The sequence below is a fragment of the Pleurodeles waltl genome, chromosome 7 (assembly GCF_031143425.1).
Source record: "Pleurodeles waltl isolate 20211129_DDA chromosome 7, aPleWal1.hap1.20221129, whole genome shotgun sequence".
In the NCBI taxonomy this organism is placed as follows: Eukaryota; Metazoa; Chordata; class Amphibia; order Caudata; family Salamandridae; genus Pleurodeles; species Pleurodeles waltl.
Window position 1 is genome coordinate 1,198,332,928 of NC_090446.1, and position 20,876 is coordinate 1,198,353,803.

The 20,876-nt window shown below is 43.1% G+C and overlaps 1 protein-coding gene across 1 annotated transcript in view; it reads left to right on the forward strand.

The window, feature by feature from the left end:
• The first annotated feature begins 1,103 nt into the window (after positions 1 to 1,103).
• LOC138246096 (cytochrome P450 2B2-like) overlaps positions 1,104 to 20,876 on the forward strand; it is a 262,823-nt gene continuing 243,050 nt past the window's right edge. Inside the window, exon 1 of the mRNA XM_069200332.1 lies at positions 1,104 to 1,536. Within this exon, the coding sequence (XP_069056433.1) occupies positions 1,369 to 1,536 (168 nt within the window). The 5' untranslated portion in view covers positions 1,104 to 1,368. The remainder of the gene's footprint in view (positions 1,537 to 20,876) is intronic.

A 20,876-nucleotide genomic window follows, 5' to 3' on the forward strand; every position in this document is an offset into this window, starting at 1 on the left:
TCTCAATATTGGTGTGATTCAGAGTACATTTGTCTGGACTAATGTCAGAGGTCCTCCAGGTAAAATGCCTACATAGTTTCTTCCTTAAGCATGCAAGCTGACTGGAACTGGGGAACACGCTGGAGTGAGGTCTAGCTTCAGTCTAAATCTCCAACCCTCCGCAAAAGCCATGACTAGGTGTCTAGTCGGAGTACAAGTGCTACAGTAGTCAGTAACCAAGGGAAGACGGCAAGGACAGGACACATCTCATTTGGGAGTTGGGCTATCATAGTACTTATTTGTATGAACCAGTCCTTTCCGGGTCACTTTCCTTGTGCTTCAAAGGTGAGACCTTCTGCTGTACTGGATTCCATATGACTTCTTCAAATATATAGATGATATACATGGTTACTGAGAGACTTGGTCTTTAGACACTGTTCCTAGGACCCCATCATCGGAAGGAAGGTGTGACGATTCCATATTTAGCATTTTAGACAGCACACCAATACTCCACCAAATAAACAAAAACATGCTTTCATGGAGCAGGGCGTTTCTGAATGTAGCGGTGTCCCCTGTGAAGGTCTCTGAAGACGAGGCGTGCTGGAATCCCGTATGGCGTCCTCATCTGACTTCTGATCAAGTTAATACAAAAAGTGTCCTTCAAAGGCCACTTCTTAAGTCCATTCATGGCATTCCATCTGTGGGTGTGGAGGTACGGCTGGTAAATGATAAGATGTCACAAATAACCATTCAGCGCTTAGCGATAATCGAGTTGTAGTGTATGCACTTCTGTCACATGCATAAAATAAACATGGCGGGGGCGCGACTGGTGACAGATTGTAAACATGTGCCGAGCTTCCCCTTTTGAAGGGGAAGCCTGCTTGTTTGTCTGTATGGTCAAAAGGTGTTATTTTTCTCAGCATCTGCAACTTCTCCCTCTTAAAACATTCTCTCCCCCACGCACGCCTACTAGCAGGTCCCCCATCTCCCTTCCCCGGGATCTCGCTCTGGTTCCTTCCCATATGTTGCTGCGCTTGGCAGCGGTCGAGGCGCCCTTCGTCTCCAGGCCAGGATGGAGCGCGCCGCCTCATCTGAATTCAGGGCGCGCGCCCTCCTCCCGCTGCGGCGGAGGTCGCTCCCCCTCTCCGCGCGCCTCCCCACAAAAGTGCTGCCGCGCGCCATCAAGGGAAAAGCCATTAAGTTCCATCAGACGGCAGGCCGCATGGCTGAGATAGCATCATGGCCCGCAGAGATAGTCGGTTGCCTAGCCACGTGTGTACGTGCTGCCGGGGCGAGGGGGAGGGGAGACTGCAGTCCTCGCTCACAGGTGCCGTGTGTGCTCGAGCTCAGTCAGGGACGCTGTAGTCGACGGAGGAGGCTGCTGCGACCATGCTCTCCTTGCTGGTGGCTGGCGCCCTGGTGGCCCTCGCGCTCTTCCTGTTTCTGTCCTCCTGGAGCAAGAGGGATCCCAACCTGCCCCCCGGGCCGGCGCCCTGGCCGTTCATTGGCAACCTGCACCAACTGGACAAGGACGAGCCGCACGCCACGCTGATGCAGGTGGGTGGACGTCAGCCGCCGGGAGGATTAAGAGGCTGTAAAAGGGATATTTGGCCAGCCGCTGCTTTTGAAAGGTCAGAGGGATCGGGGAAGAGTCAGTGACTTGTGAGACTGATGTAATTACCCTCATCTCTCCAGGCGAGCACCAAAATAAACTTTAGCCGAGAATCTAGGTTTAGAGACGGGGCAAGCAATCCGATTCCAGCAAGCAGGATCGGATTGACCTGGGAAGGAGGTTGGGGAAGGCAATTAGAGGTGTGGTTCATAATAATGTTATGCGCTCAGCGATATTATAATAGTGTTTTTGTGAAGTTGTTGGTGTTACACAGGAACCGTATGTGTGTTAAATGGCATTGGCTTGGTCAACCTCGGAATATTACTTAAAGGCACTTTGAGCTCCTTACGGATGCTGACCCTGGCACCATTGAGTTCTATTCCGAGCTTTGCAGCAGGCGCATTGACCCCCGCTGCTATCTTAATTGCGTCAGTAGGGGTTGATAGGTCCCAAAATAAGTCTGATTCGGTACATGGCATTATCTGACATAACATTCATTGCTGCTGCCAGTTTGAAGGATGAAGCGAGTACCGAGGACAGACCCATAACTGGAGTTTTTTTCCACGAAGCCCGTAACCTAGCTCATCACGGAATCAGGAGAGGTTGCGGCGCAACGGCCAGAGCTGTCGGCTTTGGATCTGGGGAATCAGGGTCGAGTCGCGGCGTCTGGCTCAACATCCTGTGATCCTGGGACCTGAGTAAATCCCCGTGCCTACCAAAAAGTGAATGTGTCCTTGTGTAACGCAGCTGGAGCTCATGTAAAGCGCTCCAATACGTTCGAGTCGAGTTAGCGCTATATAAAACTGCAGAAAAAAGTTGAGCGTTTCCAGTTCTTATTGCATTGCACCGTACGTATAATTCTGAGCAATGTTATCTGTGTGGAATTTACAGGCCACATGTTTGAATCCCTGTAAACTAGACTCCGTATTACATATGTTCGGAGTAAAGTAACGCATTGTGGTGTTAGTTTGCGATATTCGCAGCACTATGCAGCCAGGTTTCCTGCGTGTAAGTCAAATAGTCACAAAGGTCTGGGGCGGGACTAAGTCCATTGAGATATCTTGCCACATTAGACATGGGTTGATGAGCATTATAACAACTGGAAGCTTTATGGCTGGTCTGAAGCCAGTTGTTTTGCAGCACATAAAGTGGGGAAAATCAGTTAGGTGCTCAAAACAGATATCAAAAGCGGTGGGGCGCCCAGAACCCTCACCCACATTTGAAATATTTGTAGACAGCCGAGGCGCGTCTGAAACGAGGTTTGATCGCGCATTTTGATCTCGATTTTTATTTTTTTTTATTTTTTTACTGAAAGCTGTAATCCACTGGAAAATGTTCTACAGTAGGTGTGTCGCTAGATGCCTAAGGTATTATTGGCGGGATGAAAAGGGAGCGTATGTACATGCCAGTCAGGTAAATGTTTTGGAGGTGTTCGCAAGGAAGTGTCTCTATATAGGGGTGTTCTTCATGGTAAATCGCTCAGGAGTGTCTCTGCCCGGGGCTTGACTCTGGGGCGAATTCCTTTGAGAAAGACCTGCATGAAATCTATGTGGAGCATACACGAATAGAGAGCTTAGCCTTTTTCTGCAATACGTTTGAGTGGATGTTTTGCCAGCTATTCTTTATTTGCCTTTACAGATTGGCACTCCCACTGTTTTTGAACCATGGTTCAGACAGAAGTGAAATCGCTACCTAATTGACAGAAGGGGGAGGGGGCCGTATGTGGTATTGTTAGTTCCTGAAAGAAGAAAGTTGGGGACCTTTGGTAAGAGTGTTTTTGGCACCTCTTGAGTGTTTCTTGGTGCTGTGGCACTAGCAGCTCTTTGGAGTACCTCATATGTCCCAAGTCGTTGCATTAAACCGTGACAGAACATTGGGGTATAAACGGGGCCATTGGAATTATGCAATGCGGCCACAGATTTTTGCATACGCATTTGCCACGCGTTTCATCATCTGCTTGATAATCTGCAGATTTTAACAACAAAAAGTGTACCTCACACAGATCAAAAGTTACTAAAACTGTAGTGATGTGCCCGCGTGCAGTGGAAGGCCATTCCCAAACTGGTCATCTTTAATCTGTTTATTTCTCTGTTTGGTTGTAAAACTGGTACTAACGAGATGAAGTCTTTGCCAAGACAGTATTACTATGTGGAAACATTGCAATACACTGAAGAAATACTACAAAAATGTGCTGCATTAAGCAGCATAATTTGTCTTTACTTGCCCCATCATGTAGTCGCCACACCCCCATATTTTGATGCTCCCATAGTGCCGTCCGGTAATTTTAGCAAGGAGGGGGGCAGACGGGACACACACTCATACCCATGCATTCACACATGCATGCACACACTTCCATTCACAACTCTCACTTCCAAATATTCATATACGTGCAGCAAACATAAAAACAAAATAAATCATACTTACCTGCTCAGCTCTGCCTCAGAGAGATCAGGAGTGTTGGGACTGCTGCCTTCTCTCATTGTCTGACCTAAGATCAGCCAATGAGGGGAGGCAGCAGTCCTTAACTCGTCACAGAGTGGGATTGAGTCAGTGACAGTTCCTGACCCCACTCCACTATGTGGCGAGCTGTCACTGATTGATATTAATTCCTGGACACTTCAGGGTTTAAAATTGGAGTGCTCAGGTCTGAGGCAATCAGTGATGGTTCCCCCCTCTTCATGAGGGGGAGCTCCTTGTGCTGTGCCTGGCTGAAGAGGTTATGCCCATAGTAGGCATGCCCTCTTTAGCCCGGCAATGTTCAGCTCAGGCAGCCAGTAGCCTGTACATTTAGTGCATGTCTAGCTTCTGGCTGCCTGACCTGAAAATAAAGTGTGTCTGTCCGGCTGACCTTTGCTGAGTATGACAGACACTCTTCTTTGAAGGCAAATGGTGAGTGGGCTTGTCTTTTCCTCCTGGTAGGACAGGCCGCAGCAGTGCTCCCCTGCCGAAATGATGTATGATGTGGCCCCCCAGCCAGTCAGAGGGAGTGAGGAGTGAGATAAGGCGAGCAGGAGGTGACTAATGTGCTGCGAGAACAAAGGATAGGTTCAAGGTTGGACTGACCTGTAGGACAATCTGACAGTGCCATATGGGCTAGTCCTGACAGGTCGGCGTGTGGGATGGTTTTTGCCTGTATTATGATCTAGTGGGCCTATGTTTACAGTAAATTTCTCTGATATCATCACAAACATTTCCTGCAGCAAGTACAAATGCATGCAGTCTCCAGTACCTTGCAAAACACCTATACTGCGTGCTGGGCGTGAAATGGGTCTCTAACCTGGTAGTAATTAAAAACAGACATTGAAAGGGGTCTCTATCAGGCCCTATATTCATGCCCTTAACTGTAATGGCAAAAACACTGATCGATTTCTCAACAACAGATTAAAAAACGTTAAAGTAATCAATGTCAGCGATTTATTACTCTTGTATAGTGTGTAGTTTGGAAGGAGTCGACTCCAGATGTTTATAACTGGCCACGACTGAGCTCAACTTGCGGACGAAGGCAGTGCAAGTTTCTCATTGTGCCTGTCAGAGGGTTGGAAAAGTGTTTGGAATACACGTCATCCAATCCTTGGCCTCTGTCGAGCGCTCATAGCAATGGTCACATATTCCAGTGGCAGTTGTGATTCTGTGCAAGTGTTTGTGAAGAAGATGTACAATTGTCAAAATATCGACAAGGTAAAAAGTAAAAGAAAATTTAGTGCATATGGGTGAATGGTTCCTTGTGTAATTGAGCTGTGGTGTAGCGAAGGAAAAGCGAGGAAGTGCATTCAGGAAAGAGTGAAAAGAGGGTGCTGAAGAGGAAAAAGATTATGTCAAAGGCGTGCATTGGAGGTGTGGAGAGAAACATTTGTAATGGAGAGTGAATATAACTGGAGGGATTGAGACACTCTGAAGACCACTACCCCTTCCACAGGCTTCAGTAATGTTGAATTCACAGGCTCATAATTTCAGAATGAAATCATTTTCAATATTAAATATTTACAACTATATCATTGTTGTTAATCAGTTATCTTAAACAGCTAACCACCATTGACAAAGGCAATAGTTCTGGCTGGTTTTAGGTGTCTCAGTTGTTGTGTTATATATGTGGACACAATAACAGAAAGCTGAGGGAGGCACCAAAACGCAGATTGCGTGACACACTATGGAAACCTTTGAAATACAGTTTTCCTGTTTAAACCATCCCCTTAATTACATAGACTACCCCCCATTTAGAGACCCCCCCCCCCCCCCCCCCCCCCGCTTTCTCCACTTTTTTCGTCTCAGTTAAAGCCCTGCCAGCCTGGGGTAGAAGTTCAAAACAGCATGATTTGCAAACGTGGGCCACTTTTTTCAGCTATGAGATTTGCTAATCGGGGACACTTTTATGTTAGTTCCCTGGGCATATTTTCTTTCACAGTCTGGCCTTGGACCGATCAGAGTCAAATTCACCCATAGTATCAATTTTATTTTCTTTAATAAACACAAGTGTCTTGTGAATATATCTATATTTGAGTTAGTCACCATACACATGAGAAGGCATTTTGGATATCTAAGAGGGCTAATCTCCATGGCAATATTTGGGATCACAGGTTTTCCTGACGAGGAAACCCGGTGCCAGTATCAGAGTATAGGCTATAGTGGTGTTGCAAATATTTGTGTGGATGTGGGCAGGTTGAAAATATTATGCGAAGTCACCTCCTTCAGAAAATAAGTGGTTGCAGTTCTCCCGCTGGCAGCTTGTGAAATGATGCCTCGAGGCAGAATTCCATTGGCTGGCTCTTAACATTTGCAACAGCACAAGATATTGTCTGTTTGTGTAACTGCCGTGCCTTAGGAAAAGCGCCCCAGATCACAAACCATCTCTACGTGGGACTCATCAGTTCTGACTAAGAGGTCTGCGTGGATCCAGTAAATGTAGCTCCTCCTCCTCGTAAGAAACCGGAGGTGTACATCTTTGCTCAAATGAATACTTGTCATAAGCTTGTGCAGAGAAGATGGTTTCACCTTCTATGTATTATGCAGCCGTAGGAAATAATACTTCTGGTGACATCTACTGTTAATACATCGATTTGCTGAAGTTGTTCCCTCTAGAAAGGCAGTTTTTACATAGAAGCGTTTCTCATGCGTAATGCAGATGGTCAGTGTGGGGGGGAGCCACCAGCTAAACGCACACACGCTTCTGGCAGCTATTTACTCACTCAACATTTCAAACCAAGAAACGTTGTAATGTCAAAACAAGCCTTTGCAATGCAATAGGTCTCGCATTTGCTTGCGTTACAGCTATTAGCAATGTAAATGCAGAACTGTACTTTCCTTGCCACATACATCGTTGAACTCTGCCACATAATTCCAGTGGCCCTGCAGATAACCAGCGCGCTTCCATTTACCGTCTTCCACATAATTCCAGTGACCCTGCAGATAACCAGCGCGCTTCCATTTACCGTCTTCCACATAATTCCAGTGGCCCTGCAGATAACCAGCGCGCTTCCATTTACCGTCTTCCTCCATCTGCTGCAGCAACTGAAAATGTTGCCGTTATTTGTTTATATTATTATCCTCCGCGAGGAAAGACGGCTATTAACATTTGCAACGGCAGAACAACAATTCCGATGCTTTCACGTTCATTTGCTTTATTACCGTTATATATTCCCTTGGCTTGAGTTGGTATAAAAATTCACATTTTGTTTTATGTAGAATGCAGGTTTTCAGCAGAGCAGTTTATCCGACTTACGTGATGGAGGTAAAACAACCTGTCTGAATATCCATGATTCGCTGTGAACAAATGTTAAACTAGCCACATTTAAACTCAACCTCAAAACATTAACATGATGTACGCACAGTGTTAAGGTAGGTGGGAGCAGCTCAGCTCCTGCATATGGTTGTGCCATGACAATTTAGAGTTCGAAAAGGTGGCAAAAACGCTAGCCTGTTTATTTGGCTGCCAAAGCATCCAGGTGGGCCAATACCCACTGCCTGTTTACTTGCTGCTGGCGAAGAAGCACAGTGACGGATGTGAAGAGCAGACAGTCCGGGGAGTGGGAGGGGAGCAACCATGTGTCTATCATTACCAGACTTATCTGTGGGATGGTTTAGCAGCCATCTGTGCCAACAAATGTCTGCACGGAGGATCGGATGAATTCTACTTGAAACTATTACAGCCTAGATAAGCAGCAGGTGGCATTGGAAATTAAGTAATGAACAGAAAACAATATATTCCTGCAGCTCTCCCAACACACGGACCCCACACTGTGACTTTAACCACGCTGTGTTTTCGCCCCTCTGCACGTATAAACATAAATCCCTGTCACAGAAACTAGGCATTACATCCGGACCACACTACAGAGTGGGGAGGAACCCGGCTGGCCCTGCACAGCATCACGTCTGGGGTGAGTCCCTCGGGCACTGTCTGAAGAACATGCTGCTTAAATCCAGGCAACATGGCGTAAACGTGTAGTAACTAGTCCGGAAGAGCTGGGCCACTGATCGTGGGATTACCCTGTCACCTGTGCGTAACTTGTATGGGGTGAAGAAATAAAATGCCTCTGGACTGAGTACCAATCTAGGGTCCATAGCCTAGAATGAACTCTGTCTTTGTAATCGCAGGTCAGTGCTTCAGGAGAGAAGTGGCGCGCCAGGCAGGGTAGATGCAGCTATGTTCCTTCTTCACAAGAACGGCACCATGTTGTTTTTAGCAAAAGGTTTCTACGAGGACAGAGGCATCTCTGGCTGAGTTCCTAACGGCCTTGGCCTTGGGAGAAGGTGCAAGGAGTGCTAGCCCTTTGGTTGTGGCATTGTTTAGCTTTAAGGAAGAGGCATGCAGGAGCTACGGAGAAACGGATGTCTGGAAAAAAAAAAAAAGTCACATCCTGACCGCAGCAGGCTTCCTGGCTGTGCTGTGCAAGGAACCTTATAACGCATGTCCCTGACATGGAGAAACGGCCATCTGTTTGGATGCCATGGAGCGAAAGAGAGACAAAACAATGTGAAGTAACTGGTAGTCATGCAAGTTACTCCAGTACTGCCGATCGAGTTTGCGATGTGTAATACTTGAAAGCACCATGGAAAGCGAAGGGGAGAGACAAAATACATTTTAAAAAGTAGTCTGCTTACAGTAAAGCTTATTGGCAATTGTGTAATTATCCATGTACCAGGGTTGGTCCCCAAGGCGGTAACAAAGAAGCCTCAAAGTAGGACAAACGTAAAGCATCCACCAATGACATCCAAGGGTTTTCAAAAGGCAAGTCAACAAGCGCGTGAAGGGCATGAGATGGGTGTGGTTAAAAGCCCACAATACTGACAACAGGTCAGAAGCGCTTACACGCTCGACCTCTTGCATGGAAAATCTTTCAACCCATGCAAACCCAATATTCTGATGAGTGATGGAGATTGTGGGCGTACTTGATCGTAGTTGCACTACCTTCAGGTTCTCATTCGTATGCCTGCATTGTGTCACCTAATTCTCTTTCCTTTTGCCCCCCCCCAATTCTCCCCAATAGCATTTGCTGCATTATCAGCACGTTTGTGACCGGAAAGCCTTAAGGTGTTGGAAGCTAAGTGCATGCTGTTGTAGCCTATTGGATTCTGGATGACCCTTCTCTCTCCACATAAAATTAGAAGTGAAGAAACACTAACCATCGTCGCAATTTGCCCTGGCAGTGAATAAGTAGATGCACATTCCCTAACCCACCCATAGCTAAACGGAGACCAGCTACGTTTGTTTTGTTCAGAATATCTTGAACTCCTCCTAAACAATCTGCTTATTTGTTGAAAGAGGTCAAGAATAAACTTAGTAGAATCAATATTGCATCTGCAGCACTCATTTCTTTAGAAACTCACTTGAACAACATAAGGGACTGTAAATTCTAGTATATTGTAAATAGATACCTATGGATAGTTCTACATCCTCAAAAGATGGAAACTCATCATAGGGTGTAGGTCCAACTCATGCAACAATGTTTGCTATAAACTGAGAGCATCTGCTTGCATATTACCCTTGCCCATCAGATAGTCTGATTGGAAAAGCCCCATGGTATTTCCCAGAACCACAGCAGTATAGCCTGTTTCCACAGTTCACCAACTCACACACAACTGCACTTGTTGAAATAGTTGACAGCTAATTAATGAGCATCCAAGGCTCCTTGTTTCACTACATAGCAGTTGCAAGTAGATTTTCCATAAAAACTCTGCAGCCAATAGTAGACACATCATTGTCACCTGTGTTTGACAAACCAAGAAAGTAATGCCCCATCCTTGTACAAAAATGTCTGTCCTGTGTTTGCCACATGTCATGTGACTCTGCCTTGAACACGTCGAACAAGTCCTAATATTGTGAGCACTGTGATCTCAAAATCCATTGTAGACATGACATTCCTAACATTGCTTGATGTACCATTGAATGAAAGAAGTAGTTTGCCCCAGCCACATTAGAGAAGTCGCTATCTGGACCTTTGTTGCATTTAGAAATTAGAATCATCTTCTTTATGTAAATATTTTTTTTTGAGGGTAGAAAGACTTTCTTCAGTTTAGTATCCATTACCACCCTAGGGAACTGAACTCTGGTTGCTGTTGACTTATTTGACATTCCAAAATATATTTCATGATTCCAGGCGGAACATCAGTATCATTGTCCTGCTAGGTTGTCAACATCACATTTCAGTGGCTGTTTTGGCAGCCAACTGTCCATTCATGCATATAGTTGCATGTCTTTGATGTTTCAAGCTTGTAGGACTAGTCAGCACCTCCATGAACAAGAGGTTATGAAATCAGGCCATACAGAAGTACACTGAACAGGTAGTATTTTAACTTTGCCTCCCTAGGCATTGTTCAGGTCAAGGCAACAGCCTTTAACTCTCTTGTTTTTTAACTAGTGGGCTACTGTTTTGAACTTTCCTTGGAAGATCTGGCTTGGCAGCGTAGCTGTCAAGTGATCTTATGTGATCTAAAATGTTTTTTTTTTTTCATTTTTATATTTTATTTTTTACAAGTAATACAGAGTGGGACTTTGGTCCCACCCAGATGTTCGTTCATCTGAGTATAGTTTTTGATTTGTCTTAGGGAGATTGCTTCCACAGAAAGAGTCCTTATCCTCCAGACAGTTGTGAAACTGCTTATCCAGCTGCTTGAGTCAGGCTCTTTATTGAGCAAAGCTATTGTCTTTGATATTTTGATCACATACATGACACTGTGATGCATGTAGTTGGCTCTTTAAGGACAAATGTCACTGATGCTATTAAACGTCTTCTGATTAATCAAATATTTATAATTAGGAATTCCAGGTTTTAGTAAAAACCGATAAAAGACCACAGAAAGGGATATTTGTTTTTCATTAGAAACCGGAAAGCACCCGACTTTGCTACACTTTTACTGCTTTGATGCCTCCTAGCATCAAAGCAGTATAATGCAGCCATCGCCATTGAGCAATGCTTTGTGTTGGATGCTACCTCTGTGGCCCATTTTGGCCGGGACAAGACACTTAATTTGCCATTTTGACCATCCACATGTCTTTTTGTCCATCAACAAGTTTCCTGAAACCCCTTTACTCCCTACACCGACTTCTCTCCTGTTTTAGTAGCATCACTCAGCTCCAATTATTTCAGCCATCTGTTCACTGCATATTGCTGTATAGTGGCCAGCAGGTTTACAGCTAAACTATGAGCAGGATCACAGTCCAGCGTAGGTAGCACCACCACCGTGCCATCCACCTTAAGCAAGAGCTGGATGGAGCTTTACTTTCTGAAAGCTTTGATATCAGGATTGTGGAAACAATGAAGAGTGCATTTGGATGCTGTCAGAATCAATGTCCCCTCATAAAGCACAGTGCCCAGTTCCTAGTTTTACATTGTAATGGTCTTAAAATCATGCCTATCACAACCACCTATATAGATGGACAACATCTGCAACTATGCACAGATTCAGAAGGGGTCCAAGCACCGGTTTTGCTGAAACTATGATGCCTTTATTAACTGTGATATGTGACTGTTTTACTATGCCACACAAATAAGCCCCTTTCTCCTTTCAAATGAATGGTTATTGTGACAACAGTTGTTATCTGCTTTTATTAAGACAACAAATGTTATCTGCTTCCAAATATATTTTCACTAAGATGTGGACATGAGCGCAATTGCTTTCTTTATGTGATAGGAGTTTCAGCCAAATGTATTTTTTTCTTTTTTCTTTTTTCTTTTTTCACACCTGGGTAGATTAACTGATTTGCTCAAAATCACAAGAGTGTTGTGCTGAGACCTAACAAGCATTAGCAAAGAAAATAGGCCTCGTCTTTGAGACTACTGGCTTTGCCTTTGCCTTTTTTCATGCAGTACAGCAAGGACATTGCTGATTTTGGCAATGATTTGTAGCCATGCAGTATAACAGTGTGTCTGAAAATAATAATAAAAAAACTACATGCTCCAAGAATGGACTTAAAAAAGTGCATTAGCCTTGGCTGCTTTATAGAACTTTTTAAAATTATTTTTAACCACACTACAAAACATCCCCGCTGCTGTACAGCATGGCTACAAAACATTGTCCAAGCCAAAAGCTCCCATAGGTAACACCTACTGGATTTGCCAGTGCTTGTTGTATTTTGGAGATGGCTGCACAATCTGATGTAGAACCAATGATGCTTTCCATTTGCATCAGCTATTGTAATGGTTCCTACATTGTAGTGTCGCACTATTGTTGTTGTGTGCATGTAGGGTTATTTACTGTTGAGAAACAAATCCCAATTTAGGAGCTCTGTGCTGTAGATTTGCCCTCTCGCTTTGCCTGTGAGGCAGATACAGTGATCTGTATGCTAAACCTTGTTTTATCACTGAGCCAAAATCTGAAGGGTCCCTTTCTTGCGCCACCAGCCTGTGCAGTCCCACCCCTCCCCTGAAGCAGTACTTCAGGAACTTTAATCAGCTCCCCCTTGCTAACACAAGCATTGGCAAAGCCAGTTGGTCCCGGCAAACCCAGAGGTATTGGTATTTGCGTTGTCAATGTCTTTTAGCCATGTTTAGCCATAGTGCCTCTACCAGTTAACCTTTGGACTATGTTTGAAGCTGCTTAGAAACTGGGAGGTTAGGAAACAGTAAGTGCTTAAGTGACTTGAAAATTAATAGATCGTTCAAAGATAAAAAATATATAAGATAGATGGATAGAACATAGATAGGCAGATAAAAAATATATAGATACAACAAAGATAGGCAGATAAAAAATAGATACAAAGGTAGATAAACGATAGATAAACCATAAATGATAGATAAACGATAAATGATAGATAAAAGATAGATATGAGATAGTTGATAGATAGATAAAATATAGCTAGATGGATAAAAGATAGATAGGATAGTGAGTTTTTTTTTTTGTTTAAATGCAGCGCAATATGTATATAAAGCCGTGATTGTCAAATTCAATGTAAAATAAACTTCCACAACGCCCCCCTCCAAAATAAAGGCTAAGTACATATGTCTAGCATTACTTGACATAAAACTGATGTTTGCAGAAACGGGACTCCTGTTCACTTGGATTTCCGACAAATCGTTTTTTTTTTTAATATACGGAACAAATACCACATAATCAACCAAGAGGCCCCCATCAACATGTACCAAGAAGTACAGACATAAAACGCTATCCTAGAGGTTTCTCAGTCAATCCCCGTCCTTCCCTAGCTGCTGCTGCGCCTTTGAACCTTCCCTCGGTGCCCCCGGGTGGAAAGGATCCCCTCAGCCCAGATCCGGCGAAGAAAATCCATGAGGAAGAAATACGCCATGTGAAACATATTGCGAAGGGGCTTTTTTTTTTTAATTGTTCCCTTCAGTGAAGTTTCTTTATTTTTGTAAACAGAATGAGTGTCTCATGTTGCCAAAGAAATCATTTTCCCAGCCCTTGTTGAAAAGCATCCTTTACAACGGGGCAGAACTCTTTTCAGTGAATACACTGTTACTTTGTTGTAGCAAAGGATCTCTCCAAATGTTTTCTTTGGCGTTGTGCAATTTTCACTATAATGTCAATATGCCGTTTTTGAGCATCATAACTTGCTTCTGCGAAGATGGTTACATTCAGTTTAGGGATTCTATGACAAATGTAGAAAATTCAAGGGCATCGAATGTATACAACGAGTTATACCTGAACCCAAGATCACTAATTAGGATATAGTCTTCAATGTATGTACCTACAACTGTAGATGATTCACAGTGCAGTAACTCGTTTTTTTTTTTGCAAACCCGTATTTTGTCTGATTTCTTTTAAGGAAAAAGAGTAACAACAGATGCTGTGCAGTGAGATTTTTCTTATTAAATATTTTCTATGAAACGTTCTGTTTGCATAATTTTATGTGATTGACCACTTGGCGCTGCCCCATTGTGATTTCCTTGTAGGAAGAGGGGGGCTTTGCCATGGTCTGTCGAGAGATAATGATAGGTCGGTACATTGCTATGGAAAGTTATGCAGGCATAATATTTATGCTGGGATCTCTCTTCTGTGTTATATTCTGGAGAAAAAAGAATCCCTGTGGGATGTGTTTGTAAACAGTTTGGTCACTCTTATCTGTACTGGGAACGTTTTCCGAGCTGTGGAGTTCTAGAAATGTCTTGCAAAGACAAGCTAAAATCTGATTGAACTGCATTTAATTCTCCAGGTTACTTATTGGAGACTCTAAAATGTGTTTTTGTGTTTAAAAAAACATGACAGGCTGAGGGGCGTTGAATTGATCTAACATGTAATGTAAGTGTCAGTAAAAGCATGGGACACTGCACAGTTTCAACTATATTTAAATATTTATGCTGTGAAAAATAATGCACTACCTTTATTCGGCATAACTTTCCTTTCCGAGCAAATCCCTTATTCAAATTGCCACAAAAACTAGACTGAAGAGGGGGCTATTGAACAAAGATTGCAGCTTTTCAGTGTCCTGGTCTATCGACAGTGTCAAGTGTGATATTTCCATGGCTAGACACGGACATCTCTCAGCGATGGTTGAAGAACAACATACTCCCTGTGTCCTGTCTTGGAGTTCCTCTGTGCATGAAGTTGGCATGCTTTGCTTTCAGATTAAAGAAGTTCAATTATGGGAAACAAAAAAACACTCTTTAGACTGGAAAATTCCAAAGTTACAAAGAACTTGGTGTCGGGGGGCCACAAGTGGGCAGCAGAGTGTGTGAAATTTGCACTGTTCCCGGCACATACAATGGGTAACTTTACAGCAACATTTGTTAGAGTGCAGAGAAGGAGGCTTTTGGGTCCACTGTGCCACGCCACACAGTGGCGATAAATACCATACTATTCACTGTGAAATGCATATATGGTGAATGCCATGCTTCTCTTTATTGTCTGTTCACCCTGTCTCAGTCTTCTCTCATTTATACACCGGCAGCAGATGGAGCGCTGGGAGTCTCAGGGCCTCTGGTTTGAGTGCACAACATATGTGCCGAAATAAAAACAAGGTTTACAGCCCTGTTTACAGCAGAGCTCGGAAAACCATGGGCTTGTCTCAAGTGGTCCGGATTAAAGAAAAAAAAGTAGTTCCTGAACAGATGCCAAAATGGTGACCATTGTATTTACGTTGTACTTAGTCCCTGCTCTCAGGGAGGGCTAAACACAGGAAGAGGCATGACAAATGCATGCCACGGATAAATGGGGAGAAAGAATAGGAGAGCAAAAATGGAGCCAGCAAATGGGAAACCTATGAGCAGGCTGAAGCTCACAAGGTGCATGTATACAACACGTTGCCAAGAGAGAGCGCAAGCGCCGTCTAGCGAGACTTAAAAAGGAGCCCAATCACTATTCTCTTCAACTCGATATCTAGATGTCCATCCTCCAACCAAAGGAATGCAGGCAATATACTTCCGATGGATATGCTGTTACCAGGGTGACTTTCCAGTCTGTACTTGCTTGAAAGAAATTAGTCCTCACACCATCGTCACGTTGGAGGGGTGACACAGGATTCTCAGAGTGACGTGGCCCTCTGGCGTAGATAGGTCAGTATGATTAGGGGAGTGTTAGCTTCGGACAGTCAGCTGGCACATGATATTAAAATACATTATACAACAAGAAGAGCGCACAAGAGGTGCTAAAGGGGCATTGGAAAGGGAGAGGAATGTGCATAGGTGTACGAAGTGAGAATGCATTATTTAGTAAAAAGGTCTTTCTCGCCCTCCATCTTGTGCCATGCTTTGTCCTCAAGCATCCTGGGGCATCCAAAGGCATCTCACTTTGCTTTTATAATTGCTACTGTGAGCCAGACTGGAGCATTGACTCAGGCATTTGCACACTCTCCTCAATGTTTGCATTATTTACCCATATATGTGCTCACATTGCTATGATCTTGAGGTTGCTGCTTCCTTTGAGCACAGCCGAAAAATATCTTGATATTCCCAATATATGCATCCAGCAATTACTTTTGGCTTCCATCCTTCAGCTGACCTTGCTGGAGCAGTGATCTAAAGGTACTAGCAGTGCGAGTAGGTCACCAACATCAAAATCCATTGCCCACTATGGTGATCTGTGAAATTCCATTTATCATATTCCTGCCTAAGGGCTTTGAGCAGAGCATTATAACAATACACTGTTAAGTCTGTTGTCTTGAACGCATGCTTTTGACAGTCATCCTGGACTTCTGGCTTTCTCATAACTTTTCATAACAAACAGATCATACCTGTAAACTGTGACATAACCTTTCCCACTGTCCCAACAAGGTCTATAGCCTTTAACATGGTCTTGACACAATAAACACTACAGGCCTTCTGAAATTTGCATATGCTAGCAACCATCATGCACACAGTTGTACAAATAAAAATATGTACAAATTACAGCTATCAAGAGTCTCTGAAAATTGCCTTACAGGGGTTATCACAATGAACATAGTCTATCCCCAAAGTTTGTGACAGGGGATGATAAACACCAAAGCCGTGGTAATCTGTGAGATTTCATGTAAAAAATATATTGGTCTACAGCCAGTAACACATTCTTATAAAAATCTGCCAGTAAAGTCCTATTAGCTTTAAAAGAAAAAAAGCTGTTTATCACAATAAATAAGCCAAGCCTACTGTCTTTGTCATGATGTTTCATAATAGAAGATGTTATATTTATTGAGAGCTGGAAGGCACAAAATAGTTTTTTTACTGCCCGTTTTTATAGCTCTGGGAAAGCCACCCCCAAACCAATTGTTTTTGGCACATAGAGAATGGTCTGTGAGCCCCCTTCAAGCCACTGACTTGCTTGGGTCACACATTTTGAAACTGCCTAGGGGAGTATTTTAGTCTCACCGTCATACTATTAACAAAATGTATCCTTTGTCAGTGCCTGGATTGGAGTGCAAGAATTTTACATCTCAAAATTATACTCATTCATCATACTTTTTGTCACATTCAACCCTTTCTGTCACACATGCATTTTATACAGAAAGCAAGCCATTTAAAAAAAATTTAGCAGCTGTTCTCTCCATACCTTGGTCACCACTCAGGTGCTCGCCTGCGTTGGCTTGTTTAACACCATATCCCCCTAGCCACAGACCGGGATCAGAGAGGGAAGGTTGGGAGACAAATCATTTTGGTGGGGAATAGGATATGGTCTTTCACACAAGTCACAAAAAACAATTATCCTGTGCTCCTAGTCCCTCCCGGTTACTAACATGACCTTGTGGTATCAAGCAGGACTACTTTGTCTTTTTTGTAAGGCTCTCACCCAAGTGCCTATTTTGAGCCATTTGTTGCTGTTGGGGGGCCACTGGCACTTATTTTTGGGGACCCCTACTTATTTTACTGCATCACATATTTACCAGTTTTAGAAAGGAAAAACACAGATAAGAAAGATGAAGGAAGAGAAAGACGGCAAAACCATCACAAAGTGAGAAACCAGGAACCTGCAAGAATAAGAAAAAGGGGCATGGAGTGTCTGGTAGTGGATTAAAGACTACCAACCTTGGTATTCGGTGTCCAGATGTTTAATTTTACTGGCTCCGGCTTCTGAGCAGAGCCTCCTGGCACTCATTCTTTCACAAATTAAACACTGCCTCACATACATTATTGGTGTCATGCTTCATCATCTGGTCCCTATTAACCAGGATGGGCTCAACCATATTCCAGTGAGCACTTAGGATAGTACTGGAACGGTTGTGGGAATGAAAATACCTTGAGAAGGTAAACGTGAAAAGAAACACAGCTAGGTGAACTACTTGCATGGGACAACTTGAAAACGCTGAACCACTCACTGTTCGTTTTTTGTTTTGTTTTGTTTTTTCCCCTTAATTGAGCAGGTTTGACAGGCTGTGTCGGAATCCTTAGCAAAGAAAAACAAATAGTATTATTACTTTTTAAAAAGTTTATTTGAAGGTAATTCGTTTTTAATATTAAATGGAACGTTTACAAAGGTCTACCTTAAAAAGAAAGACCCACGTCCATTTACAGAAGTAAACAAACATAAAAGGCCACCAGGCATGCTGCAGACCTCTTTAGAGAAACCCAACACCTCATAAAACAGTAGATGAGTAATGTAAATATTTTGGCACACGACCAAAATCTTAATGGTAATGGCTTAGAGCTGGTCTCCTCTTCCTCCCCCTGATTTAATAAACGTACCTGATGGATATGCTGTTCCCAGGGTGACTTTCCATTCTGTACTCGCTTGAAAGAAATTAGTCCTCACACCATCGTTACTTTGGAGGGGTAAGACGGGCTTCTCGGAGTGATGTGGACATATTATGACATTAACTAGGGGTGTAGCTTGGTCAATATGATTAAGGGAGTGTTAGCTTCAGATTTCCTGACAACCACGCTGGCAAATGATATTAAAAAACATTATACAACAAGCAGGGTGCACAAGAGGTGCTAAAGGGGCATTGGAAAGGGAGAAGAATGTGTATTGATAGGTGTATGGAGTGAGAAAAAGCGCATTATTTAGTGAAATAACCAACATTTTTGAAAACTTTCCAAACAGAAAGAGGGAGAGAGTTTGTGTGCATTTTTGTCTGTGTGTAAAAACTCCACATCATACATGCCTGATAGCACCTGCACCCAGCTATTTATCACAAAATACATTTATTTGGGGGGGGGGGCTGTAACACCCCACACACCCCCTTGAAGCTATGCCCTCACATTAGCCAGACTTTTTCTTCTATCAAAGTCGCCGCTTCTCGGTTCCTCCTTAACGATTTGTGCAACACAGACCCGATGCATTAATCTCCATGTGCCTCATTGTGATTATCTGTAAAGTGGCCTAAATGAAAATATTAAATGCCATGTCATCTGCAAGTGTGTCTGTGTGTGTGTGTGTATGTATGTATGTGTATATATATATATATATAGTAGGCAGTAGGTAGCTTTAGTTAGGACCTAGTTTCTATAGAAAGAACGTTTTTTGTTTTTCCTACACCTTTGGTGCCGCTTGACGAATCTTCGTGGAATTTTCAAAACTTATACTTTGCTAAGTTCAGCTTCTGTGTTGAAAGTTTCTGGGTGATATGTCAAGCAGGGACTGAGAAAAAGTGGGGTCCCAAAACACGCTTTTTGTGGTAGGTGCTAATCCGTTCAGTAGTTTTGGAGAAATTTAAAGCCAAAAAATATTGATATATAGGGATGCAGATCCTCCACAGTAATTAAATTCTTATAGAGACACTCTCACATTCAGTATTACACAAAGAGAGAGATTCTCACAGCCAGTCTGACATGCAGGTTGACAATAACACCCACTCTCGCACCTACAGAGATGCTGTTCCATCCACTGTCACATCTACACAGACACTCTCACACCCACCCTTGCATCCAGACAGACACTGTCATATTCCCTCTCACACCCAGACACAGACCCTCACGCTCAGTCTCACACTAACATAGACAGTCTTGCATGTAGTGTCAAACCTAGAGGCACACTCTGACACTCACAATCAGACAGCTACTCTCTCAGTCTGACATCCAGGCAGACAATGTTACAAGCAGTCTCACACCTATACAGACAGTCTCACACTCGCTCTCACACTATCAGCGCCACTAGTTTAAAAAGAATTGGGTCTCTTCAGATCAATTTGCAACATTGTACAGTGATGGTGTATTTTATTGTGAGAGAGAGCTTAATGAGAGGATTCCTAACACTTTTTCCCCCCAGACATCTGGGGTTAATATCTAAGTAGGTATGAGAAAAACATATTTACCAAAAAAAAATTATACACAAGTTATAGTCCTAAAATACACAGAAACCTTTGAAGTCCAATAAAAATACAAAAGATTAAAGGGACGTTAAAGTTAGGAAATAGAATAAAAAAGAAATAGAAATTCACTGAAAAAAAAAAAAGGTTACAGTGACCTTATAGTTTGGAAATAAAATTATAAAACCTTAGAAATTCACTGAAAGGTTACAGGGACGTTATAGTTAGGAAGTAGAATAAAAAAACATAACAATTTGCTAAAAAAACAAAGGTTACAGGGGCGTTATGGTTAGGTTCTGAATTTACTCATACAAAACGTTAGGAATTCAGCAGTTATAAGTAACTATAACTTGTGCTCCCGTAATGCATTGCTTATGACCTCACATATTACATCACTTATGACATGGTCAGTGACATCACTGATGACATCTCATATGACATCACTGATGACTTCATCCACAGTCCTCCACCCACTCATTTCCTCATACAAACTCTTGTATACCCCCACACATCTACTCACATGCTTATCCAGAGATGCATAAAAGTAGTGATATACTGACACTCAATCAGTCAAACATCCACTGACACAACCACTCACTCACCCATACACTACTAACTGAGGTATTCAGACTCAAACCTTTACTTACACACCCACTCATACACCCATACAATAACTCACGCAGCACATTAATAGATCACTCATCTAGTGACATATCCATTCAGTCAGCTGTAGAAGCACTTACACACCTACAGACTCACCCATACGGTCACTGACACAGTCACTAACTCACCAGTACAGTCACTTACATACCCAATCACTCAACTATACAACTATTCACACACCAACTCACGTGAACAGGCACTCGCACACCCACTCAGTCATCCATGCAGTCACTCACACAGCCACTCACTACCTATATAAAAACTGGCATACCAACTCAGTTTAGGATACAGCCACTCATACACCCACTCACTCTCCCATACAGTCACTGACACAGCCACTCAGTTATACTTACAGCCATTCATACACTCACTGACTCACTCATACAGTAACTGACTCACCAACTCACTCACCAATGCAGTGGCATTTATTCACTTACCCAGACAACCACTCTGACAGCCACTCACAGACCCACTCACTCAATGAAATGTAGCTACTCACACAGTCACTTGCTCACCCAT